The sequence below is a fragment of the Cricetulus griseus genome, chromosome 6, assembly GCF_003668045.3.
Source record: "Cricetulus griseus strain 17A/GY chromosome 6, alternate assembly CriGri-PICRH-1.0, whole genome shotgun sequence".
NCBI lineage: Eukaryota > Metazoa > Chordata > Mammalia > Rodentia > Cricetidae > Cricetulus > Cricetulus griseus.
In genome coordinates this window covers 26,015,425-26,042,525 of record NC_048599.1, presented here as the reverse complement: position 1 = coordinate 26,042,525, position 27,101 = coordinate 26,015,425, and the positions used below count along the sequence as shown (strand labels likewise).

At 48.8% G+C, this 27,101-nt stretch overlaps 1 protein-coding gene across 1 annotated transcript; it reads left to right on the top strand.

Moving 5' to 3' along the window:
- On the top strand, positions 1–27,084 carry Bpifb4 (BPI fold containing family B member 4). Its single transcript, XM_027420953.2, has 16 exons — positions 1–106; positions 963–1,025; positions 1,584–2,097; positions 3,013–3,117; positions 3,736–3,879; positions 6,308–6,371; positions 6,725–6,785; positions 7,736–7,827; positions 9,244–9,447; positions 11,040–11,093; positions 13,316–13,486; positions 16,366–16,433; positions 17,910–17,952; positions 19,975–20,038; positions 23,915–23,991; positions 26,868–27,084. The coding sequence occupies exons 1-16, from the start codon at positions 1–3 to the stop codon at positions 26,889–26,891; spliced, it is 1,854 nt and encodes a 617-aa protein (XP_027276754.2). The 3' UTR covers positions 26,892–27,084.
- Positions 27,085–27,101: the final 17 nt, after the last annotated feature.

The window sequence follows — 27,101 nt, the reverse complement described above, 5'->3', positions numbered from 1 at the left end:
ATGTGGACTGCGTGGTGTGTAGCTGCTCTGTCTGTGGCAGCTGTGTGTGGCACACCTCAAGAAACAAACACAGTCCTCAGAGTTACGAAAGATGTTCTCAGCAAGGGTGAGTCCAGCCCCAACAGGGGTAATGGGTAGCATGGGAAGGGCAGGGCAGACAGGCCAACACTCCAGTACCTAAGGACCCTCCCGTGCTAGCAGACCCCATGGTTAGTGACCGGGTGACCTCTTCATTTGGGCTGTAGTTTCCCTTTTCTCTTGGATGCCACTTTCTAAGCAGCAGCTCATTCTCTCCAGGCAGTAGACAGCAGAGGTTAAGAATTTGGGCCCTGGAGCCAGCCTTCCTGGGATTCAAACCCTGGTTATACAATCTGAGTATCAGTTTCCTCATCTGGAAAGGGGGTGGCACCACCCCCACCTCTGAGGAATGGTGTGAGCAGGGTAAATGGGATGACTTCTGTAGACTTGTGTAGTCCCCAGGGCACAGAAGTTCAGGTACAGGTGCCTCTGAATGGCAAATCCTTACTCTGTACCCTGAGAAATGAGGACCTGCTGTGGCCCCAGGTTCTGCCCAGGGCTCCAGTGAGGCTATAAGAAGACTTTTACCTACTAATCTGAGATTATCATTCCATCAAACGGAGGCCATCATTCTGGCCCTGGGCTGTTTCCCCAGGAATTTATAATTCATGAGAAAGTAGACTTTACCAAGCCACGAAGTGAGGCATACCCAGAAGGGAAACAGAAAAAGCAAGTCCACTGATGGCCCATGATGTGGGAATCTAGTAAACGGGACAACAGTAACAATTAGCCCACTGGGTGCTGCTCTGTTTTCTTGATCTATTGTGCTGCTTTATTTCCTGAGAGGAGTGGGATGAGGCCCCGCAAGTAGGGTGGTGCTCTGAGGTGGTGCCTGGGGACTGGGAAGGGGTGGCCCCCTGGCTGACGCCCGTGTCTCTCCACAGCTATCTCAGGCACAATACAGCAGAGTGATGCCTTCCGCTCCGCCCTGAGGGAGGTGCCCGTGGGTAAAGCCCGTGGCGATGGTGGTGGGCCCTTCCTGGGTGGGCTGCTTGGTGGAAGTGGAGGGAGCAGTGGTGGGGGAGGAGGTCTCTTGGGGGGCCTGCTTGGTGGGAGTGGAGGAGGTGGTGGTGACCTGTTGGGTGGAGGCTTATTGGGTGGCAGTGGTGGCAGTGGTGGGGGGCTGCTGGGCGGTAGTGGAGGGCTTCTGGGTGGCGGGAGTAGCCATGGTGGGGGGCTGCTGGGCGGTAGTGGAGGGCTTCTGGGTGGCGGGAGTAGCCATGGTGGGGGGCTGCTGGGCGGTGATGGTAGCAGTGGTGGAGGGCTGCTGGGTGGTGGGAGTAGCCATAGTGGCGGTCTTCTTGGTGGTAGTGGTGGGCTGCTGGGCGGTGGTGGAGGGCTGCTGGGTGGTGGGAGTGGCCATGGTGGGGGGCTGCTGGGCGGTGGTGGAGGGCTGCTGGGTGGTGGGAGTGGCCATGGTGGGGGGCTGCTGGGCGGTGGTGGTGGCCTTTTGGGTGGTGGCCGGCACCACTATGATGACTACAGACGAGCTGAATTCCCCCGAGGTGTTGGTGGTGTCCCCTACAACGACTTCCATATCAGAGAGCCCCCCCCCAAATATACCAATGGCAGACAGCTTGGTGGCAATTACAAATACGGTCACATTGAGAAGAATGAGAACACCGCTCAGCTGGGGGGCAAATACCGCTATGGGGAGATCCTGGATTCTGATGGGAGCCTCAGGGATCTCCGACATGAAGACTACCGTCATGCAGACTATGCTTACCACCGGAACCCTGGGCGGTACAGGTCTGCAGCAGACACATCCACGGTGGGCAGGCGCAACCGGCGCGAACTGAGGCCCGGAGAGATCCCAGCAGGTGTGGCCACTGGGGCACTTGGCCCTGGAGGCCTGCTGGGCAGTGGAGGCATACTGGCAAATGAAGGCATTCTGGCAGGCCAAGGTGGCTTGCTTGGAGGAGGTGGTCTCCTTGGAGATGGAGGACTTCTCGGAGGAGGTGGTGTTCTGGGTGTGCTGGGTGAAGGAGGCATCCTGAGCACCGTACAAGGCATCACTGGGTAAGGAACTGAGCTCTGCCTAGTGACTGGTGAGCCACAAACAGGTGACCATGTACTGAGGCTATCTGAGGAGATGTAAGGACTGGACATCCTGGCAGGTCCAGTGACACAGTTTGCAGTGTTCACAAGAAAGAGGTTATAAGCCTAGACCCTGCACTGCCTCTTTTATTTGTGTGTGACATTAGGACACTGTTTTTATCTCTCTGTTTCTCAGATTACTGGTCTGTAGAATGCTCAGAGTTACTCAATTTATGAAGAAAAAAAGCGAAGGGTTTAAAGCTGCGTGACATATATAGTATGTCTGTTATAATCGCATAATGAAGTACATTAGTGTTATTACTTATAATTATGTATTATAATACCAACCATGCCCAGATTCCCTGCCATAGTTATTTAACTCAACAAATACACTCATCTCTTATGATGTGAGGGACACTGTTGGCCTGGAGATAGGCACAAAGTCCCAGTGGGGTGTGTGGGCTTGGAGAAAGAAGCAGGACACAGCTACACAGTCACAAGGGCTGGCAGAAGCTGCTGGCGAGCAAGGATGCGAGAATGAAGGACTCACCAGTGTGGGGTTCAGGCCAGGTGGCTTCATACAGGAGTGCCCTGGCTGGCGTCTGAGGAGTGTGCAGAAAGGATTCTGAAGGGAGCAGTGCCCATGCAAAAGATTCAAAGGAAAAGAAAGGCACAGAGAGGCAAACAGATGCACTGGGGGGCGGGGGACGGGGGAGGGTGGGATGCTGGGCCATGGTGTTTCCTGCTTTGAACTTCTCTATGTTCTGCCCATGGATCTCAGGTATCTCTGTGGTAGGAGGACAGAGTGTGGGGAGCAGAGAAGGAGTGAGGGAGTGAGGGTGCTCTGAGGCAGTGGATGGCAGCCATCGCTAACTCACCTCTCTTGACCATATGCAGGCTGCGGATCGTGGAGCTTACCCTTCCCCGGGTGTCCGTACGGCTCCTGCCTGGTGTGGGTGTCTACCTGAGCTTGTATACCCGTGTGGCCATCAACGGAAAGAGGTGTGTGCCCTTGGCTCAGAAGGGGTCCCTGGCAGGGGAGCTCAGGGGAGCTGCCTCTTATCATCACCATGCATGGTTGCTGCATCCACCAGGGTGGGAGGAGCAGGGGCACACAAGTATCTGAACTCCAAGTCAGCATGCGGTCCCTAGGCAGGAAAGGCAGGCCAGCGTGGTGTTTAGGATCCAGGAGGCTGGAGGTAGGAAGTAGTTTGGGTTCTAATACTTAGCCAAGTCTACTACTGCTACTGAGTGTTCTTGACTTCACTTGCCCAGGGTAGCAAGGCCACTCCTCTTCTGTAGACCTTGGAGGGTGTGCCTTAGCATTAGAATCATTTCCTCGTGGGGTGGTGGTGAGGGTCATGTCTACAAAATCAGGATGGTTACCTTACAAACCAGAGTTTGTGTCAGGCCCTGTTCCTAACCTTTAAAATTGTCATGGGCTGGGGGTGAGAGAAATTTATTATGTTGCCTTGAGGCAGTGGGATAGCCCTTGTCTGGGGCCCCTAGACCCAGTGTCAGGAGAGCTAGTGCTAAAGCCTGAGGTGACAGGTGCCTGATGGGCCTGCACCTGGTGGTGAGAGTGGCTCATCATCTTATTGGTCCCTTGGTCTCCTCCAGCCTCATTGGCTTCCTGGATATTGCGGTAGAGGTAAACATCACAGCCAAAGTTCGACTGACCATGGACCGCACAGGCTACCCAAGGCTGGTCATTGAGCGCTGTGATACCCTCCTGGGAGGCATCAAAGTCAAACTGCTCCGTGGGTGAGTGTGAGATGGAGAGGGACAGGGCAGGGCTGCAGGGCACTGCAATCACCCATCCCAGGAAATAAATGGTCGCACACAAAGACCATTCCTGCTGAACCATCTAAACTGTTGCTCTGTCTGTGGTCTGGCACCTGCCTGGTGGCAATTCAAGGGCTGTGCCTTTGAGCCCGATGTGGGCATCCACCCACCTTGGAGAGACCTTCCCAGATTTAAATCTCATTTCTGTTGCTGCTGTGTGACCCTGAGCTACTCTGCTGCTCTCTGGGCTCTAGATTCTGAATCTGTGAAATGAAGTAAACTCTGTCTTTGGGAACTGAGTTAATGAGCGTAAAGCAGTTTATGAAAATGTCTCCAAGAGGGCTTATGTGTCCATGAGTGTGCCAACCCATGGGGCAGTTTCTCATCTGGTTATAGTCAATGTACCCCTGACTGAGGGGATGTGAGATATTTTTCTATCTTTTCTACAAAGTGACCAAGCCCCTATCCTTCATCTAGAGAGCTATCAGGCATTCCTGTGTTGGCCAGCACATTGTCTCCAGGCCTGGGAGACCTTAGAGGAGGACACACTCATGACAGTTTAGAGCAGACTGCCTGTGTATTCATGCTGTCAGGCTTGAGTGTCCCAAATCCCTGTTTTTTCTCTTGTTTTATTAATCCTTGGCCCCATCACCCGAGCCCTCACCTGATGTGGACTCTAGGAGTGAGAGACTCACCTTGCAGCCAGAATTCCAAACCACTGCCTCATGTATCCGCTCTCCTTGTGTTCCAGGATGGGTGGGGACAGAAAACCAAAAACCAAAACCAAAACAAACAAAAAACCCCCCAAAACAAAAAGAAAACCAAATTAACAAGGCTCCAGGGTCCAAAACACAGATCTTCCCAGACTTTCACATTCATGTCGTTCAAAATGTCAAATGACAGAGGTACAGACAGAGCTGACCATGGCTACTCATTGTAGTCCCCCTCCCTCTTCCTAGAGTTACCTCAGGCAGATACCAGTGTGGTTCTGCAGCCTCCATCTCTTCATGCAAACAGGTGTCTGCTCTAAAACCGGCTGCATTTCGCTTCTCTCCTATATTCAGCCCAGAGACTCCTCCATGCCCAAACACTAAAGTACCCTTGTCTAACTTCCTAAGGCTTCCTGTTGCTCCCAAATGAGCTGTCATTCATTTGCCCAACCCCTGTTTCATCCATCTGTTTCTGTGACATGACTGACTGTCTACAGATGCCATTTTACGGGAGGCCTGATGTAGCTCATCACTTCTCATGTGTGTGTGTGTGTGTGTGTGTGTGTGTGTGTGTGTGTGTGTGTGTGTGTGTGTGTGTGTGTGACTGTCTCCAATACACCAGCACATGTGCACCTGTGTGCGGCCCTGTGCACATTCCCAGTGACCTCAGGACAACCAGGACAGGATCAGTCAGCCCCTTTAAGGTGAATCCATCCACAAAGAGGACCAAGGTGCACAGCAAGCCTTGGGGAGGTGTCTAAGTTGGTGTTTTCTCTAAGATGTCCCTCCATGGCTTGGCAGAGAAGTGGCAGTTGGCTCTTTGTGGAAGAGGGGTCCAGAAATATTGTGAGGGGTGAACAGGAGTGACTTTAAGGAGTGAGCTCATCAGGGAGACATTGTATCTGTCTGTCTGACTACCTGTGCACCATCTTTGTGTGGGACCTGTCTCTGGACTTCACCAGCTGGGATCCAGGTGGGCATTGAGAATCCACTCCAGACAGTTCTCTGGCCTCCTTCTTGCTCTATTAAATGGCTCCCACCACCCAAGCTTTTCAGTCCCATTTATCTGTCCTTGAGTGTGAGTATAATGGGCATATTTTCAGTGCTAGAGTTCTCCTGTCCTATCCACAAATGTTTTTTGAGCACATGGAATGTTCTAGATGCCATGTTGTGGGCTTAGAAAAAGTCGTAAATTCATTTGTCCCCTGTGAAGATGACAAGCCACTAGCTCTACAGAAGACCACAGGAGTTGGAGGGAAGGTCTTGGTAGCTAGGATTCTAGGATGTCCCAGACTCTCTGGCAAGACAGAGCTCTGACATCTTTGCTTTGTGGAAAGAAGGAAAGAAAGAAGGAAGGAAGGAAGGAAGAAAAGAAGGAAAGGGGAGAGAAGAAAGGGAAGAAAGGGGGGAAAGGAAGGAAGAAAGAAAGGGGGAATGAAAGAATAGAAGAGAGGTTAAAGAGGAGAGAATGGAAGGGGTGGGGAAAGAGAGAAAGGAAAGGAAAAGGGAGGTAGAGAAGGAAGGAAGTTTGTGGTTGGCCTATGCGGGCAAGTCTAGGGAGAGCCTCTGTCCAGTGCTTCTGTTCAGGACACAGGGGCTCTCACTGCTCAGAGCTGGAGCCAGACATTGGTATGGATGGACAGCTAGAGCCCTCCATGCCTGTTGAGTCTGTCCTCATCCTGCCCCTTCCTCTGTAGGCTTCTCCCCAACCTGGTGGACAACTTAGTGAACCGAGTGCTGGCCAATGTCCTCCCTGACCTGGTAAGGATGCATGAGAGGGGTTGTGTCTTCAGGGTCAGAGAGATGGCTCAATGGGATGGAAAGAGCCAGGACTGGCATATCTTTGTGGGTTGGGACAGTTGAATGGCAAGATGGGAGGTCCACCTGAGCACCACAGCTCTGGACCTCCAACTGGGGGGTCATCATCATCTCCCTAAATTTGTTTCCCGTCTTAAAGATGGGAATTAGGAGAGATCCCTTTCCCCTGGGCTGTGGCGAGGACAGGACCCACAGAGAACAGTCAAGTCATCTACATCACCTGCTGCTTCTGCCATGGGCACATGTTGGTCCCAAGCTTCTGCACCTCCTGAGCTCCCTGATGTCTCTCTCCACAGCTTTGCCCCATCGTGGACGTGGTGCTGGGTCTTGTCAATGACCAACTGGGTCTCGTGGACTGTAAGTGTTCCCTCGTTATGGTGTAGCCAATGTCTATTGATGCCTGCCTAACTTAGTAGCCCCAGAGACACTGCAGCATCTGGGAGGAGGGACCAGGGTGGTGGGCAGTCCTTGTAAGCTCCAGAAGTTCCACAAGAATGCCTAGGCATTCCACACTGGCTGTTGCTGTTGCCATGCCCTACTTAGGGCCTGGGAGGCCTGGCCTAGACAACAGCCAGAATCCTGGATGGGAGCCTGGTTCTGGCCTGGCAGCTATGGAATTGGAAAGAGTCCTCATTCTCTCTAAGGAGTCAGTGCAGACACTGACCAGGCTTCAATGCTACCACCAGTCCTGGGTTCCCAAGAGCTCATTCCTGAAATCAAGACAGTTCTGTGTGGCTGTGTAGCACAGACACTGTATAAGTCACATGGCAGCACCCATGATGCTTCAGTGTTTAACTCCTGCAGCTACACAGTAGTGTCCTTTCTGCTGGGGAGCCCATGACTCCTGGACACCAAGTAGTTGAAGGATGATTTTTTGAGATGAGGAAAGAGAGCACAGGACACAAAGGGTTTATTGCAAGTGGTTTTGTGGATGTGGATCTAACCAAGCAGTACGTTGTGCAGCCGTAGGTGCTCCCTGGTGCATCGTGTTTCACAGCTCACAAAGCTCATCAACATTGGGATTTCTCCCCCAACCCTGCCACAAAATACAAAAGGTGGTATTAGACACACTTTACAAAAGAGGAAGTGAGTTCCATAGAGATGTAGGGACTTGCCTGAGGCCACACAGCAAGGAAGAGGCAGAGCTGTTGTTAGAACAGAGCTGCCTCTGCCTTGAAGCATGAGCTGGGACCTTGGATGACATCCGACCCCCCTCCCACATCCATAGGCATGGGGACACCAGAGGTGGGTCTGTCTGGTGGAGAGGAACCTCCCCTTTGTAAATTGACCCTCCCCTTTGCCCACAGCTTTGGTGCCTCTGGGGATACTTGGGAGTGTGCAATACACCTTCTCCAGCCTCCCACTGGTGACTGGGGAATTCCTCGAGTTGGACCTCAATGTAAGTGATGGACTGGGAACCTCCCTGAAGTTGAGTGTGGGCTTACTATGGCCTGGATACACACACACACACACACACACACACACACACACACACACACACACTCACAACACACACACACACACACACAACACACACACACACACACACACACACACACACACACACACACACACACACACACACACACACACACACACACACACACACACACACACACACACACACACACACACACACAACACACACACACACACACACACACACACACACACACACACACACACACACACACACACACACACACACAACACACACACACACACACACACACACACACACACACACACACAACACACACACACACAACACACACAACACACACACACACACACACACACACAACACACACACACACACAACACACACAACACACACACACACACACACACACACACACACACACACACACACACACACACACACACACACACACACACAACACACACACACACACACACACACACACACACACACACACACACACACACACACACACACACACACACACACACACACACACACACACACACACACACACACACACACACACACACACACACACACACACACACACACACACACACAACACACACACACACACACACACACACACACACACACACACACACACACACACAGACACAACACACACACACACACACAACACACACACACACACACAACACACACAACACACACACACACACACACACACACACACACACACACAACACACACACACACACAACACACACACACACACACACACACACACACACACACACACACACACACACACACACACACACACACAGGCATTTGTGCATGCTCTGAACATCTGAACAGGACCCTTTGTGGATTAGAGACTTCTAGGGCAGAGCTGGGAAGCATCTTCATACACCATTTGGTGCTTACTGTGAGCCAGGCATGTCCTAAGTGAGTGCTTCTTGCTGATGAGCTCTGTCTGCTCTCATAGGAACCACAGTGTGAGACTTGTTTACTGGCAAAGAAAGGTGGCTCCATTTGTCCAAGGTCACACAGCTAGTGATTTCATGCCTGGAATCTGCACCTAGGCATCCCACTGCTAGTGTTTGCATTTGCTGCTGGGAGCCTGGGTCTGCTGGGTAAACAACTGGCCATTAGCATGCTAGTATGTCATTAAAACCTGATCTTAATGATTTTTTTCCAAAGTCCTGGTTGTCAGCCTTTGCTATTTTCTGTAGTATAAACACTCCCATAGTGGCCAGTGATGACTTCACTGAAGGTGAAGTTAGGAGATTGGGTCTTGTGAGCTGGGTGAGCGTCTCCATCTGCACCACATGGATCTTCACTCCGCCTTCCTATTCTCCTCAGACTTTAGTTGGAGAGGCAGGAGGTGACCTCATTGACTACCCCCTGGGGCGGCCAGCTGTGTTGCCCAGACCGCAGATGCCAGAACTTCCCCCCATGGGTGACAACACCAACTCCCAGCTGGCCATCTCAGCCAATTTCCTGGGCTCTGTGCTGACCATGCTGCAGAAGCAAGGTGCCTTGGACATTGACATCACTGATGGCATGGTGAGTCAGCCCAGCAGGGCAGTAAGTTGCTGGTCTAGGGTCTTTCCTAGCTTGTACCTTAGAGGGAGGATTGCGGATGGTCCTATCCTTTACCCTGTACTCCAGTTAGGTGTCCCTGTACACCAAAGATGGTGATCCACCCACGCATCCATCCATCCATCCATCCATCCATCCATCCATCCGTCTGTCCATCCATCCACCCATCCTTTATCCACCCATCCATTATCTGTCTATCAGAGTCTCTCACGTGCCTCATAGGCACATCAGTAAGCTGCATCTGGTCCCAGGAGGAGGAAGTTGCTCTCTTATTGGTGTGATTTATTTTGGTACTTTAGGAAAGGCATAGAATATTTACATGTGAGCACCTTAATATGAATATTTAGAATCCTCTCAGATGGCCAATGTGCATATACCAGTAACCAAAAGAAGCATGAAAACAAAACACCAAGACCCCATAGTAGTGCTCAGGAGCTTCTCTCCCCAACTCCTTTAAGAGATCTCTCCCCTTTAGAACAGCTGCAGCACAGTGCAGTCATGATTGTGTGTGCCTCACCCAGTTTTCAAATCATATTTTGCCACATGCCATTCATTTCCATCCATCCAGGTACCTCCCTCGTGACCCACCCACTCATCTGGCCGTGTACTCCTCCATCACCGTTTATCCATGAACTACAATCTAACCATTCATACACCCACTCAGTCATCTGTCCACCGGCCAACCCACTCATTCATCTATTATCCACACATCACCCACCCATTATCCGTCTATCTATCCATTTATCCATCCTTCTACCCATCCATCTGTGAACCCATCCATCCATCATCTGTCTACCAATCTGCCCTTCCATTTCCACCTAGCCACCTATCCATTCTACTCCCCTCCATCCATCCTCCAATATGTTGGGAAATTTGAGTTTTTGAGACATGGCACTATAATCCGTAGTTTCATTGCTTCTCCTAAGAATGAGGTATTCTTAAAAAGAAAATTACTACCCAAATCATGAAATTCTGTAATTCTGCTAAGAAGAAAGTGTCCATTTTGGTTCAGTGTAGGCAGTACTCTTTTAGTGTTAAGTGTTTAAGTGTCCCTTTTGAGCGTGTGACTAGTGCTCTGCCCTGACAGCACACCCTATGCAAGAGGTCATGACTTGTTTTATCGGCTGCATTGGTACAGTGGTCACAGTCCCTCCCTCCCTCTCCCTCTCCTTTGCCCACTCCCTTTCTCTGACAGCAGGAACTGCTTTTCATTGTTTAGCATTTGACACTTTAGGAAGTGAATAGCAGGAAGGAAATAGCAGATGCTAGGCAGTGCACATGGACTTGGCCAAGGTGTCCTAGAAAGTTCCACTATAGAAGAAAGATTTGGGCCTGCCATATTTGTATATAGAAAGCCTAAGTGGCTGCTCCCATCCATTTAGCTACACAGCTGCAATGTGAGCTACCCAATGGCCGCTCTGGAGTGTACTCTTGGAATGTGGGGCTTTCTAGGGGATCTGTCTGTTTTATGGTGCACTGGAATCAAAGCCCTGTGTTACAGCACCTGCCTGTCCCCATCGCCTCAGGACTCACATGACCTTGTTCTTGTCCCACAGTTTGAAGATCTCCCTCCACTCACCACGTCCACACTGGGGGCCTTGATTCCCAAGGTAAGTAAGTGATCCCAGTGGTGCCCTTGTCTTTAGGGGAATGCCTCCCTGTCACTGGAGGGTATAGTTAGTGTTCTGCAGTTTTGGTTAAGAGACAACAGAAGTCATGGCCAGAGCCCTCTGCAGTGACAACCATGAAATGGAGAAGGGCCTTGCCTCTGCATCTGGGAAGGGTTTTATCCTGGCTCCCTGGAGTTCAGGATAGGTGTGGGGTCCAGATCCTAGTGAGGGGATACCAGGAGGGTGAGGATGAGAGAGCCTGGACCCTGGTGGTGGGACAGCCTGCACAGTCTCCTCCTGGCTTGGCCACTCCTTGGCTGTGTGACTGCTGTAGTATTGGAGTTTGAACTCAGGGCCTTGCATATTCCAGACAACTGATCTCCCCTCTGTGACCTTGGCCACAGTGTTAGCATTTCTGAGTTTATTCTCCTCATTTGTAGAAAGAGGCTTGCCCAGGTTGAAAGAGGGACATCCAGTGAGGGCATACACAGGCACATGGTGATTGAAAAGGGAGTTGGCAGGTGTTCAGAGCAGGGCATAACTCAGTGACATCACCTGTCCAGGTCTGTTTTCTCATCTGGAAATGAAGGCCCAGAGGTGGCAATTTGGCAGATGTTAACAGCTGCTTTTGCTGATACTTATGGATTTCACTTCAAGTGTTCATGTAAAGACGGAACAAAAGCCTCTGCATTCCTATCTCCAGTTCTTGGCCTGTTTCCTGGCATCAAAGAACCCTATGGGTAGAAAGTGCCACACAGGGCAGAGGATACTCATTTACAGTTCTCTGTATCTTTGCCCATCTCATACCTTATGTCCCATCTAGTTCAGAGAAAGGGGAGAGATTGGGAACAAAACTCAGCAAGTGATCGCTCCCGCCCTCGTGTGGTAGGCATTTGAATAGCAGAAGCACCCTTAGTCCTAAATTTCTGTAGCTCCACCAGGGACCTCTGACACTGGAACACTTCCTGTGCTCACTGCCTGGACAGCTTGTGAGATTGTCCCAGGATCCCCTCCTTCACTGGGAGACAGACACCTGTTGGATAACAGGCACAGAGAGATCAGCCCATCTACAAGGACACAGAGCTATGCATGGCTCAAGATGGTCACAGAGTTAAGGCTAGACAAAATGGCAAGTGGCTGGAGTCACAGAGAGCAGCTTGACCCAAATTCTGGTGGCCTCCTGGGTCTCTGCTTATCTGGAAACACAGTTCCAACTGTCCTGGGGCCTCTCTGAAGGAGGTGTTGCTAATCTCTGAGAGACATTGCCTGTTTGGGGGTAATGATCCTGAAAATTTCAGAGAAAAGCCAGTTGGTCAAATGCCTGAGTAGTTGTTGCTCATGCCCTTGAGGGTAAGTTTGCAGGGTGAATTAAATAGCTGGATTTACTGAATTTGTTCATGGACCAAGAGTTCCTACAGTATACATAGCCCACTATGTCAAGACCAAGATCTCTTTCTTCTTAGGCTTAATTACCCTCTTCCTGACCATGGGCAAATTCTGCTTGAGAAACAGTTGCTTTCCACTCCCTCTGAAAGTGACCAAGAGTTTGTTCAGTGTCTGGGTCCTGCTTTCCATACTGAGGAAAGAGTTTTATATAAAATTATCTTGGTATTTAGTAACTGTGATAAGCCAGTCTTTTCAACAAGTTAGATTTGGGGATCTGATCTACAGAAACAGGCTCAAGTGCCCATACTGGGGTTCTCAGGGACCCAGCCAGTCCTTGCTGGTGAACTGTACCTTGAGATGGCCTGGGGATACCTTCACATTCCAGGAAGGGTGCAAAGCATCCTGTGGCCCCTAGTTGGTCACAGACAGTGTACTATATAGAGGCCTGTGGCCTCTGCTTTGTCCTCTAGGCCAGAAAAAAAGAACCCCAGAGTTTGAGTGATTGAATTAATGAAATTTTGACTGTCACTCGGCTAAAGGCTTCAGGAGACCCCCCTTGTCTCTGAGCCATTTTCTGAGCATCTGTATGTGTCTGGCATTGATCTTGAGGCTCTGTTCATCTTGTCATACGGAGTTTGTATGGTGATCCTAGGTGAGGGTATCAGATAGGGCAGGCAGCCTACTGCCCACTCCATGGTGGATTTATGTCTTTTCCTGGAGTGTGTGGGCCTCCTGTGATGGGAAACCCACCCCACCCATGCCCACTCGGTGTTTGGAGGTTAGCTGATGAAAGTCTACTTCTGGTGACCCTGTGCAATATCCGGTGCCGCCCACAGGTGTTTCAGCAGTACCCCGAGTCCCGCCCACTCACCATCAGGATCCAGGTACCCAATCCCCCGTCTGTGACACTGCAGAAGGACAAGGCACTGGTGAAGGTTTTTGCCACCTCTGAGGTTGTGGTCTCCCAGCCCAACGATGTAGAGACCACCATCTGCCTCATTGATGTGGTATGTGTCTCGGTGAAGTTCTGACAGCTGAGTATGTGTCTCAGGGTGAAGCTCCGACAGCTGGGCCTAAAGACACAGCCACAAGGGCTCTTCAGGCTCCCTGTCTTCTTCACATGCCCAAAGTCACCACCAATGGTTAGCTGTCCAGCTTTGGGGCCAGGGGAGCTGGCTCACATCCAGTTAATCACTTCTGCCTGTGTGACTTTGGGTTAGTGGCTCCCTGTCTCTGGGCCTTACTTTTTCCTCTCCTTGAAGAATGGCAGCTGGGCATTAGAAAAGTTCTCAGGGCAGCTTTGGAGACTCCACGAAAGTTTTGAAGTATAGCTGTCAGTGTTCAGTCAGATCATATAGGCAATAGTTACTGGGCGCTCTGTGTGTTGTACCTTCTATGTGGTGCCAAGGGAGATGGAAAAAGCGCATAGTACCTATTCACTCATTCCTGGTGCCTAGTAAGGGGTAAAACAGCTGTTTCCACAATTATATCATAAAAAAGAACCCACTTTATTTTAATTGTTACCTTATCATTGGATATATTTATAGGACATAGATGTTTCAATGTACATATGCTATGTGCAGTAATAAAACCAGGATCATTATCCATTCACATATGCATCAGCTCACACACCCATCAGCTCACACACCCATCACCTCACACACCCATCACCTCACACACCCATCATCTCACACACCCATCAGCTCACACACCCATCACCTCACACACCCATCATCTCACACACCCATCAGCTCACACACCCATCATCTCACACACCCATCAGCTCACACACCCATCATCTCACACACCATCAACTCACACACCCATCATCTCACACACCCACCATCTCACACACTCATCATCTCACACACCCATCAGTTCACACAACCATCATCTCACACCCATCATCTCACACCCATCATCTCACACACCCATCATCTCACACACCCATCATCTCACACACCCATCATCTCACACACCCATCAGCTCACACACCCATCAGCTCACACACCCATCATCTCACACCCATCATCTCACACCCATCATCTCACACACCCATCAGCTCACACACCCATCAGCTCACACACCCATCAGCTCACACACCCATCAGCTCACACACTGATCACCTACCTCACACCGTGAGCTTGCTCATACACTCACTCACCTCCTCTTTGCACTTGAAAAACTGAACGTTCTCTCCCCCAGCTATCTTTAGGTATGATAAATTATTGTGAACCCTTATCACCTTGCCACACTATTAAAGACTTCTCAAGGAGTCTTAAAAATAAAAGCCATCCTTCCTCCCTGTTTCCCTCAACCCCCCAAGGAAAGCAATCTCCTAAAAATGGGCCCCAAAGTCCTGCAAAGTCTCCTCAATGCTCTCCAGAAAAGTCAAGCATAGTCTAACCACAGGGCCTTTGTTTGGGCTGTCCCTTGATGTCTGTCTGCATGGCTCACTCACTTGCTTACTGTAGGTTTCCATCCAAATACCAGCTTCTCAGAGGACCCTCCCACAGCTCATCTGAAACAGAGCCCCTCATTTCTCATATCACCCATCTGAAAGACAACCCTCCCAGACATCAGCCTTAACCTGATATTACAAAATAAATTTGCAAGTTTATTGCTAGGCAGAGATTAATCCCATTCATTGTCAGATCCTCAGAGTCTGACACAGGTCCAACACATAGTAGCTGCAAAGTAAACATTTGGCAAAGGAATGTGTTCTAAGGAACACTCCCCACCCCCCATGGGAGGCTTCAGGTAGACACTCAGGCTTTGGTCCCATCTGCTGCATCTTCACAGTGCTTGTTTCTCCGAGAATTGGGGACCAATGAGGTCTTCTAGGCTGGAAGGTGGTTGCCTTGGCTGAAGCAAGGCAAACCACTGTGGAAGGAGTGGGTGGTAGGGAGCCCGTTCTATCTGGGCACCATTAGATGAGAGGTGGAAATGGGAGTGTACGCTCTGCCTACCATGTGAGGCAGCTAAGCATTCTGCCATAGTGACACACTGCTGAGATGTAGTCCTGGCTTGCTGGGTCCACAGCCTGACCTGGCCTGGCCCAGATCATTCTACCTCAGCCTCAGAAGCTTCCTACCTTCTCTTGTCCAGTCTTCTGTTATATAATACTTCCTTCTTTTCAGCCTCAGGGCCTTTGCAAGTGCCTTTCCCTATACCTGGACAATTCCCTCACTCCTTTTTATCTGACCAAACCCTACACACTCTTCAGTCCTCAGCACAAACACCATTTCCTCCTGATGGCTTTCTGTGCTAGCTTAGACCCCTGCCTCTGTCACCAGGGCCCCAACTCTTCTCCACCAGGGTCTTACCAACACTGTCCCAAGTTTGTTGGAGGCAGACTTCAATTTTCATAAGGTTGTTTTATTTATTAGGGGAAGGCTATGGGGGCCAATGTGATATATTCCCAGGACAACTTTTGCTTGAAGAGGGGGAGGAGTCTGGACATTTTATGCCTCTCTTAAGGGACAGGGCAATTGTGATTGGCAGGGGTGATGCCCAGTTGTATCTTCAGTGACTCATTCCCAGCAAGTTCCATAGGCTTCAAGCCCTCTCCTGAAGGGATCTTGGGGGTCTTTGTCAATACCAACAGTGTTAATCTAGGGCCTGTCTCAGAGAAATGTTCACTCAGTCAGTACAGAGACATAAGTGGAAACAGTAGTGGATGTTGGCTGACTCCTATCTACAAGCCATAGGTTTTGGGGTATTCTTGGCAGTCTTGTGCTTGTAAGGAGTCCAGGCCTCTTGTCAGAGGAGTGACCTACCATGCTCAGGTGAATGGGGGCATCAGCAGGCACCGTATACTGCGAGTAGCTGGCATGCAGCATCCTGTATGACCACAATGGTGTGTATTCTTCCCTTCTTCCTCCAGGACACAGAGCTCTTGGCCTCATTTTCCGTGGAAGGGGATAAGCTCATGATTGATGCCAAGCTGGACAAGTAAGGGGTCTGCAGCCATGGACTTCTGCTCCTTCGAGCACATCTTCTGTACTGACACTGCCAGTGCTGGCATATGCAGGGCCACCAGGCAGGAGGCCGAGGTCTGCTGTGTGATTGTGAGGGCTGGGTGAATCCAAGAGGCTGCAGAGGCGACCATGGCAGTCTGCTGAAACCACTGTAGGCCAAAGCCAGGAATAGAGCTAAGAGAACCTACTGTTCCAAGTAGTGCACCAGGACTCACTAAAGTGCTGGTTTCAGCAAGTTGCTCTTGGTCCTTTATCTACGTGTGTGGCCTTCCCAAAGTCCCTGGCATCAGGGCCCTCATTCTCCTGTTTTAGAGATGACAAACTAGGGTTCAGAGAGGTGGCTGTGCTAACTCAATGCCACACAGAGTGGAGCTAGGAGCCCATGATGGTCCAGGTTCCTGCTCTCCTGAATGGTGAACACTGTGTCCAGAGTCCAGCAATACCGTTTAGATCCTGATGTGGTCACCGACTGTGTGATGTCAGCCAGCTGACTTCTCTGAGTGACATGAGGACAATAGCCTTGACTTCCTAAGTGCAGGCACTGTGGAAGGTTCTGGAGTTTCTCTGTCTAACCTTGACCTAATTCTGCAGAAATGAGGGTTGCTATCACCTCCATTTCAAGATTAAAGAGTTCCTACTTTGGAACTCTTAGTACACACTTAGGTCAGGGTGAGTTTTCTTTTTGGCAATCAGTCAGTGCTTGTGAAGCCCAGCAATGGAAGGCACTCACAGGTGGTGCTAGTAGGTGGGAAGTGTGGGGATGAGAGGGCTGGGCACAGACCTCAGGATGTCCAGCCAGGAAAGTCTTCTCCTTGGGATGCTGCTGTCTGTCTGGATGGAAGTTGAACCTTCCTGTTGAACAAATACAAACTCCCTCTGCTTCTTGGGAGAGTCTGTGAGTCCCCTTAAGACAAGGCTGTGAGACAGGGAAGCCTCTTGTGGAGTGTGAGCTCACATGCAGGCCTCTCTTCTTGGAGCTGCACAGGAGTGGAGTGTACAGGCTAATCCTGTTAGCCCTCCCTAGCTCTGTGACTGATCTGTGAGAACCAGCAGCCTCAGCCTCAACTGGAGGTGCTGTGAGGATTAAGTGAGCTAGAGACAAGCAGTGTCCACACAGGGCATGGGCTGCATACCACACATGGATCCAACTACTTCATAAGGACTCTCCCCCATTTAGTTCTGGCAGCCATACCCTCTACAAAGGAGGAAATGGAGGCACAGAGAGGTGAAGTTCCAAAGACTATACAGCCAGAGTGTGGCAAAGCTATAATTTCAGGCTTATTTCTGTTAGCCTGGCATATGAAATGGTCTTAGTGCTCAGCGTAGGTGAGAACAGTCATTGCTGTGATCAGTCCTTCCAGGATGAGGGTTTCCCAGTCATGCTGGGGGAGGCATCTGACAGATTCATGGGCTATTGCTGCTTTTAACAAGCCATGTTCTTTCTCTACAGGACCAGCCTCAACCTCAGAACTTCAAATGTGGGCAACTTTGATGTAAGTATTAGGGTTTAGGTATCAAAAAAGATCTTCTGAGGGGACCATGTTTTCTGAGCCCAGATGAGTCTAGCATGGTTGGGAATCACAGGGGGCTGGCAGTGGCATTGTCACCCCTTGTCACGGATGGAGACTGAGACTGGATGGAGAGAGGGGTCAGGTGTGAACTCACAGCTTCTGTTTGCTGCCAATGGCACTGCTCATTTTAGTTGACACCTTGGGGCCTCACACAAGTCCCTTTTCTTCAGAGCAAGGAGGACCCAGGGCAGTCAGGTGTTTGGGGCCTCTCCTCTTGGAATCTGTGGACCACTGATCCATGTGTGACTGAACATTACCCACTCAGGCTGAGCCTCCATTTTCTCCTATAAAAAAAGGATTAGATTTGGATTCATTTTTGTTATAAATTTTGGGTCCTGGAGAGCTGCCTTTAAGAGTTCATGAATCTGAGGTGCTCAGAGTCAGGACTGACTCCAAACCCCATTGCTTTGTTCACTCCTGGCTTCCCCACCTAAGGATTCAGAGGGTGCTCCCCCTGTCCCTCTCTTACCTGTCTCTCCCTCTCTCTTTTCTCTCTCTCATTCTCTCCCCTCATTCTCCCCCTCTCTCCTCTTTTTTTCCCTCTCTCCCCATCTCATTCACTTTCTTTCTAAAAAAATTACTGGTTTTGGTCAGGCTTGGATGAGATTTCTGTACAGAGAAAGGCAGGTCCATTATCCTGTCACTTGTTTTTGATTGTCTCCAGCCCCAAACCCTGCCACCAGTGACATCGATATTACCAGCTCAATTTTAGTTGGAGAAGCTCTCCCCAGCTTCACAGCCGCTAGGTGGGGAGAAGCACCACATCCCATGAGCATAATGGAAATGCATAGAGTGCCCAGGCATGCCAGCATCTCAAAACAAACCTTTCCCCACTTGGATATATAGCTTTTCTTATTTAGTCTGAGCATCAGTCTTGTGACTTCAGCAGTTAGTAAACCCCCCTTTCCAAATAAGGACTGTAAACTCAGTGACCTCTGTGATTTGTCACAGGTATCAGAACAATGGAGGAGTGACCACAGTCAATCTTTGCAGAGCCCTGTGGCAGGTGTTAAACATGTCACTTGCTCTAATTTTCAACAATGTAGTGGGGACTTTCTACTCCTGTTTGCAGACAGAGAACCCAAAGCCTGGAGAGGTCAAGGGCAGTTGTGCAGCTGTCCCTCAGCATCAGTGAGGAATCTGCTCCAGGGCCCCCAGGATGCTCATGTCTTCTGTATAAATGGTGCAGTGTTTACATGTCCCCTGTGTAAATGGTGCAGGGTTTACATGTGGCCTGTCAATCCTTCTGCATACTTTCCATCTGATCTAGACCATGTGACCAACATGTGACTAGTTATTATCTGCATTGCCTAGAGAATCATGATAAGAATGAATCCAACACATTTAGTGCAGATTAAAAAAAAATTGTTGTTGTTGTTGTTGCTGAGATAGAGTCTTGTATTGCTAACCCAGGTTTCCCTTGAACTCATGGCAATCTTCCTGCCTCAGAAGAGATGTAATTCTGTTTTCCAATATTTTGAAGCACATTGATTGAGTCTCCAGAAGCAAGGGTTTATGGAGTGTCCTGACTATGTGACTAATGACTGGAGGCCAGACAGATGACAGGATCCCCTCATAATCCACAGAGTCCTTGCAAGTGGATCCATTGCACAGTTGAGGAAGTTCAAGGTCAGAGAGGTGCAGAGCCTTCCCACAGGCCCCTGGAGATTGAGCTGGGATGTGCAGGCTGGCTGTGGATCCTCAGCCTCCTGGGGGAGGGTCTAAGCCTTCTTTGTCTCTTAGCAGCCTTGATCCTCATCTTTTCTGACTGTACTCTGAGCACGTGGACCCAGGGCACCGAGGGGCTGTCATCTGAGGCCTCTGGGGTTCTCTCAAGCAGCACTAGGCCTTCACTTTGGACTCCAGGTCTCCCAGGTCCCCAGGTCCTACAGGGTCTATCAGGGCCGTCTGCAGCCCTGTCTGACCTCAGTTCTTCTTCCTCAGGTGTTCATCTTGGAAATGTTGGTTGAGAAGATCTTTGACCTAGCGTTTATGCCAGCAATGAATGGTAAGAGTGGGTGTCCAAGCATCTCTGGGGCATGTGGGTCATGGACCTAGTGACTACTGACTAATTGGGTATATTGAGTATAGTGCTATTTCCAAAGACTTTATTAAGATAGATTGATTTAAGTCTCTGAAGGCAAATGCTCTTCAAGCTTACCAATAAATAGGAATTATTTTTAGATTCTTCTGAGACAGGGTCTCAGTGTACAGCCCAAGCAAGCCTCAAGCTTGTGATCCTCCTGCCTCAGCCGCTCACATGATGGGTTTCCAGCCATACGGCACTGTGCCAAATTTAACATTTATCTTTCTGTAGCAAGCAACAACTGCCCACATTTCTGTTGATGGGGAACAGCATGGTTCCTCAACTCCCACATCTGCTTCCTGGTTGGCTGATGGTTTTGTTTTTCTGATTCCTATGAAAACTGTATGTGTGTAAATTTTACAAATCACAGAAGAATTTTTAGAAGGCTTCACCCAGAGATAAGTCGTCTGAACATCCAAGTATTTAGTATTTCCTTGTAAACTTGTTCTCCTCATTTTTACACCCTTAAGATCCCTCTGACTCCTTAAGTGCTACAGAAAATCCATCAAGGAGAGAGGGAAGTATCAAGACTTGGCAGGCCAGAGCCAGAGACTCTTGGCCAGGCTTGGCATCTGTCTTAGTTAGGGTTTCTATTGCTCTGAAGAGACTCCATAACTAAGGAAACTCAGAAAGGAGAACATTTAATTGGGCTTGGCTTATAGTTCAGAGGTTCAGTCCATTATCACCGTGGAGTTCAGGCAGACATAGTGCTTTAGCTGTAGCTGAGAGTCCTACAGCTTGCAGGCAACAGGTAGTGATCTGAAACTCTGGCCGTGGCTTGAGAACTCAAAACCAGCCTGGACAGTGACACACTTCCTCCAAGGAAACCACACCTACTTCATCAAGGCCACGCCTCTTACTAGCACCACTCCTTTTTGGGGCCATTTTCTTTCGAACTACACATTCTACTCCCCGGCCTCCAAACACTTGTAACAATATCATAAAGAAAATGCATTTAATCCAACTTCAAAAGTCCCCATGGTTTATCACAGTCTCAACACTTTTAAAAATTTCAAAGCTAAAAGTCTCTTTTTGAGATTCATGCAATGTTTTAACTGCAATCACCTATAAAATCAAAATAAAAATCAGACCACATACTTCCAACATCTAAAGACACAGAACATATATTACTGTTCCAAAATTTAGGTAAGGGAGCATAGTGAGGAAATACCTGATGAAATCAAGATAAAAAACCAGCTGGGCAAACTCCCAACTCTGCATCTCCATGTCTGATGTCTCCAATTCCTTTCAGTTTTGTTGACTGTAGCACACTTCTTTCTCTTTGGCTGGCTCCACTCCCTGTTTACAGCTTTGCTTAGCAGGTCTCCCACAGCTCTGACATTTCCAACATTTTGGAGTCTCCAAGGTTATGCAGGCTTCAACTTCACAACTTCATGTAGTGGCCTCTCTAGGCCTCCATTCAGGGACACCCTGACACATGCCTGACCTCAGCAGCTTTTCTTTGATGCAGAGGCAAATTCTGGATCCCCTTTCTTCTATCCTTAACTCCAGAACCACATGGCTGAAGCGGCCAAGTTCTGCTACTTACTGGGGATGGAACATGTTTAATTCCACCTGCACCAGCTTTTTGTTTTCCTTCACTGCCTAAGCCTGACTGTCCTTGAACCTGCTCTGTAGACCAGGGTAGCCTCAAACTCAGAGATCTGCCTGCCTCTGTCTGTCTTCCCATTGCTGAGATTAAAGGTGTCCATCACCACATCCAGCTCTAAGCTTTTCTTTAATTCCTTTTCACAAGTTGGAAATTTAGCTGGGTAGCTGGGTCATGACTCCCTTCATTCCATTTCTTAATCTGTTTATCTGTTTATCTCTTTGAACACAGGATTTAGCTCTATTCCACTTCCTGGTGCCCCTTTTCTCAGTCTGTACATTTTGTATTTTTATTTGTTCAGTTTTCTCCTTTTTATTATAAATCTTCATTAGAGTTATCATTAATAACCATACAACATATTCTATATTATGTTGTTTTGGAATTTCCTTTGCCAACAGAATTAATCTAAAATTCCCCACTTAAGTCTCAGATAGACTCTTAGGACAAGGGCAGAAAACAGTCACATTCTTCACCAAAATATTACAAGAATGATCTCTAGGCCACGTATTGATATGCTTATCTGAAACCTCTTGAATGAACTCCTAACAGTTTAAATAAGGCTTAGAACCTCTGTCTTCCATGCTTCTACTAGTATGACCCATTAATCAGTGCTTATAGCATTCCACTGCTTTACTAGCCAAAATACCAAAGGCCAAATTCTTCCACACTAAAACATGGTCAGGCTTATCAAAATACCCCACTACTGGGAACAAAGTTCTGTCTTAGTTACAGTTTCTATTGCTGTGATGAGACACCATGACCATGGCAACTCTTGTGGAGGAAAACATTTAATTGGAGTGACATGATTACCGTTCAGAGGTTCAGTCAATTGTCATCAAGGTTGGGACATGGCAGAGTGCAGGTAGACACTGTGCTGTAGCTGTAGCTGTAGCTGTAGCTGTAGCTGTAGCTGTAGCTGTAGCTGTAGCTGTAGCTGTAGCTGAGAATTCTATATATTGCAGGCAACAGAAAGTGGTCTAAAACACTGGGTTGTATGAGACCTCAAAGCCTGCCTCTACAGTGACACACTTCCTCCAACAAGACCACGTCCAGTCCAACAAGGCCACACCTCTTAATCACACCATTCCCTTTGGGGGCCATTTTCTTTCAAACTTCCACAGTATCTTGAGGAAAATCCTTTTAGCTTAGAAAGTCCAAATGCAATGTGTCCTCTTCAAAAGCAAGAGATTTGACTAGATCTAGGCTTCCCAAAGTAGGGTCACCAAACAATAGTACCTCAAGAAAAAGGTTCTATGGCCAAGGGAGACTGGGAAATAGTGTAGTTACCCCTGTAGGGCAGGCCCCAAGCATCCCCAGCTGCAAGTTTTGCTGGCCTCAAGAAGGCTAACTTGAGCTAATGGCAAACTCCACATACCCTTTCTTTCACCTACCTCTTTCCCTTTCTTCTTTCTAGAATATAACAGCAAATCTATATAGCCTCTGACTTTGCTTTTAAAGTTTCACTTATCATTATTATTATTATTGTGTGTGTGCACAATACATGTGGGTTCTGGGGATTGAACCAGCAAGCCCCTTCTTGGGTGGAGCCCTGACATCTTAAACCAAACCAAACCCCATGGCAGTCATGTGTTGGGGACCCACATACATGATTCTGTTTCTTCACCCAGCAAATATTTATCCTGTTCTCTAATGTTAGGGACATAGTCTCTAAGGAACTAACCTGGGTAAGTATGACAAGTACAGAAAAACAGAGTTAATATTGCTCTTTTTTTTATGGCAGGAGTCAGGAGTGGGGCAGAAGTATCAGCTGCCCAGAGTTGCTGGCCTAAGGTTTAGGAAGCACTGTAGTTGACAAGACTTGGGAATAGTCTCAGAGGAGGCCCAAAACCCACCAGGGAGGGGCTGGGGATGTGGTTCAGTTAGTTGAGTGTTTTTCTAGCATGCATGAAGTCCTGTGTTCAGCTCCCAGCACCATAAATGATCTATGGTGGCACATGGCTATAAATGCAGCAGTTGGAGACGGAAGCAGGGGGATCAGAAGTTCAAGTGGTCCTCCACTACATAGCAAGTCTGATGTCAGCCTGGGCATCTGGGCAGGAACCTCGGGACAAAGCCCAAGAGGCAGAAAAGACAGCTATGGTCTTGAAAACACTGGTTGATTTTGGCCAGGCTGCCACCTCTTGGCCACACGGGCCACATCTGACCTGACCTCCCCCACCCCTTTACAGCTGTACTGGGTTCTGGAGTCCCTCTGCCCAAAATCCTCAACATCGACTTCAGCAATGCTGACATTGATGTGTTGGAGGTAAGGAGAGATGAAGGTAATTTCCCTTTCAGCTCTTGCCATCAACTTTGCCCGCTTTGAGAGGAAGTGTGTGTGTGTGGGGAGGGCAACTCGAGTTTCGCCTTCAAAGCACAGGGCCAGGGTGAGGGGACAAGGTACAGTGCCAAAAACTTTTGTGACTGCTGTTTTCCCTTCTAGCTGGGAAAGCTGAGGCTCCAAGCAGGGGCAAGTGTGCCAAGTTGAAGTGTGGTTGAATTCACTGTCGTGCCACACACTACAGGAGGCTGGAAGCAAGTTCAATCCTAGCTCCAGCCTGGCTCCCCCAGTCTAGCAGAGGTCCACACTCATGAAGTAGTTGAGTAATGGCACTGATGGCAGGTGCCTTGAAGTTCAAATTCAGGGGCTTTGTTTCCATTATAAAAGACGTTTGCTCAGCATGCAGCAACATGGGAAGTGTAGGTAAGGTTCAGCCCGTGATTCACTCAGGTGCACATTCAAGCCAGAAGTCACCCTGTCAGATGCCTGCTGGCATTCATTCTGATCTTCCTAGAATTTCTACCTCAATCATGGCTCTGATCAGGGTGTGGGGCTTAAAAGAATAAGGACCTCTGCCCAGTTCTATCTGGGTGGCCTTAGGCAGGTTATGCAACTTCTCTGATCTTCACTCTTCTAGGCATTAGTCTTCAGGCTACTTTTAGAATAAAATGAGAATCCACATGGAAAGGATTTGCACAACCCTTGGAATGCAGTAGGCCTTCTGGAACTGTCTGCCTTTACCAGTTCCACCAGGATAATGCTGCAGCGGGAGGGGACATCTGAGGCCCTAAACCTAGAGTTTATCTTCCCAGAACACACTCCCAGAATGGACTGAATGAACATTTCTTCCAAATGGGGAATTAACCCTTGCAGAATGCGTGGTGTATTTACACCGCTCTGGGAATGCAAAACACACTCACATTGTGACTGGATCTTGGCCTGGGGAGCAGTACTCCCTCCACATCTGGAGAGCAGTTCAGGGAGGTGACAGTGACCTTGGATGGACAGTACAGGTCTAGAGCCATCCCCAGGGTGCCTGCCCTGGCCCCATCCTTTGATTGCTGAACAATTGTACAGCAGTTCCCATCTCTCATATGACACCACATTAGCAGTATGGCTATTGGAACCAAGGGGCTGGGACATAGAAACAGGACTGACATGCATTTTCCCTCTCTGTTGTCATTTCACTATTTGCTGGGCACATGTCCTGTATATTATATCGTGAGTTCAGTCACAGCCCAACCCCAGGCCCAGCAAAATCTCCAGCTGACTTTTGGACCTATATAGTAGTGTCACTGGAAATGGTGGGCAGTTCTTACACTATGAGAAGGACTGCGTGTCAGCAGGGCAGACCACTTACCCTAAGTCTCTATCCTGGACTTTGTAGGGAAAGGACATGCAGTGACTCCAAACAGTGCCTCTTCTTGCGGCCTCTGCCTCCCAGGCTTTTTTGAAACAGCAGGCATGAATTTTTCCTTCCTGAAAAATCGCTTGTGACCATTTCCATATCAAAATACTTACCACTTTCTATCAATGACTTGTGTTTTAGTTCTCCTTCAAATCCCAATAAGGGAATTGTGTGATTTCTAAATTAAACTACATAATTTGAATTTATCCAGAGTAATTAGGAAACAGCACAGTACTGTAAGGAAGTGTAAACCCGTGTCTGGAAAGTTTGAAGATAAGGTCAACTCTGGGCCTGGCCTTGCAGTCCCCTGTAGTGTTTTTTCTTGTCATTTTTATACAAATATGGATATTTATCTTATCTTTTTGTTTTGATATCATTTTAGATATACAGGAAAATTTGAAAAAAAAGAGCAAGACTAGATCATTCCAGTATGCCATTTCCCCAGCTTCCTCTCATGTTAGCATCTTGTAGAACTAGAGTTTGCCAATCAAAACCCAACAGTGAGCACCAGTGCATGGCTCCATCAGCTCACCGACATGTCCTCATGTCTTCTGTCCTGCTCAGGGTCTGCTCCAGGATGGCCCAAATTGCATTGTGTTGTCCTGTCTCCCTTGAGTCTTGCCATCTCGTGGAGACTCACATTTTCTTGGCTTCATGGCTGTGACATTTTCTGTTTGTGGGGACGGCCTCAGCTTAGACAGAGGTGACACAACCTTGTGACGGGACTAGGGTTGTCTCTTCCCACTGTCACATTCTAGGACACCGTGTATCCACTTGGCTTCTCCTGGACAGTCTCCCTGGTTGTTACCACCTGGTTCTTGCCAGGCTTCTCCAGTGTGAAGCCACCTTCTGTCCCTCTGTCAGGCACACATACTTTTCGGGGGTTACTGTGACACTCACACTCATCCTGTGGGGGAACTTACCGATGTCCATGTATCTGCCTTCCCATTGCACCCGCTACTCACTCTGGTTCCTGTCAGCAATCGTTATCACCATGGGTTTTGCCTGCTTCAATTTTCTGCATGCATAATTCCGTTTATACTTATTAGTCAGAATTCTTATGTAGGAAAGAGCTGTCTCTCAACTCCAATTATTTATGTGTTCATTCAACTACGTGTATTAAGGCAGACTCACAATGGGCATTTAATTATTTGTTATAATCTATGTGCTATTTATTTTGTTGTATAAAATCCTTAAGTTATGCCTCCTGGATTTGGGAAGGCTATAACCAAAGACATAGGCCCACTTCTCTGATTTTGTTGAAAAGGATTAGGGACAAAAAGGGAAGTGTCCCCCACCTTGCTCAAGATCCTCTGTTCAGGGCAAGATAATGGTTCAGACAGGTGGTCCACAGACTGCCAGACTCTGTTCTTCCCATGGGAAGGCAAGCAAGTGGCCAAGGTTGCAGCCAGTGCTACCCCCTCTTCACCTGGTTATCTCTTTTGCCCTGAAGGACCTTCTGGTGCTGAGCACATGAGTGACAGAGACAGATACTGTGAGAAGAAGTCAGAAGCAGCTCCAGAGAGGATTGCCCTGGACACTGTACCAGTCCCAAATCCCTTCAGTCTTCACCACAGGTCCCCTCCCAACTCTCCCATCCTCCTCCTCTCCTGCCCTCACCCTGGGAAAGGATCCAGCGACTGCCCATTGGCCAACGATGTCATGCTCAGGACAGCATGGGGACTGA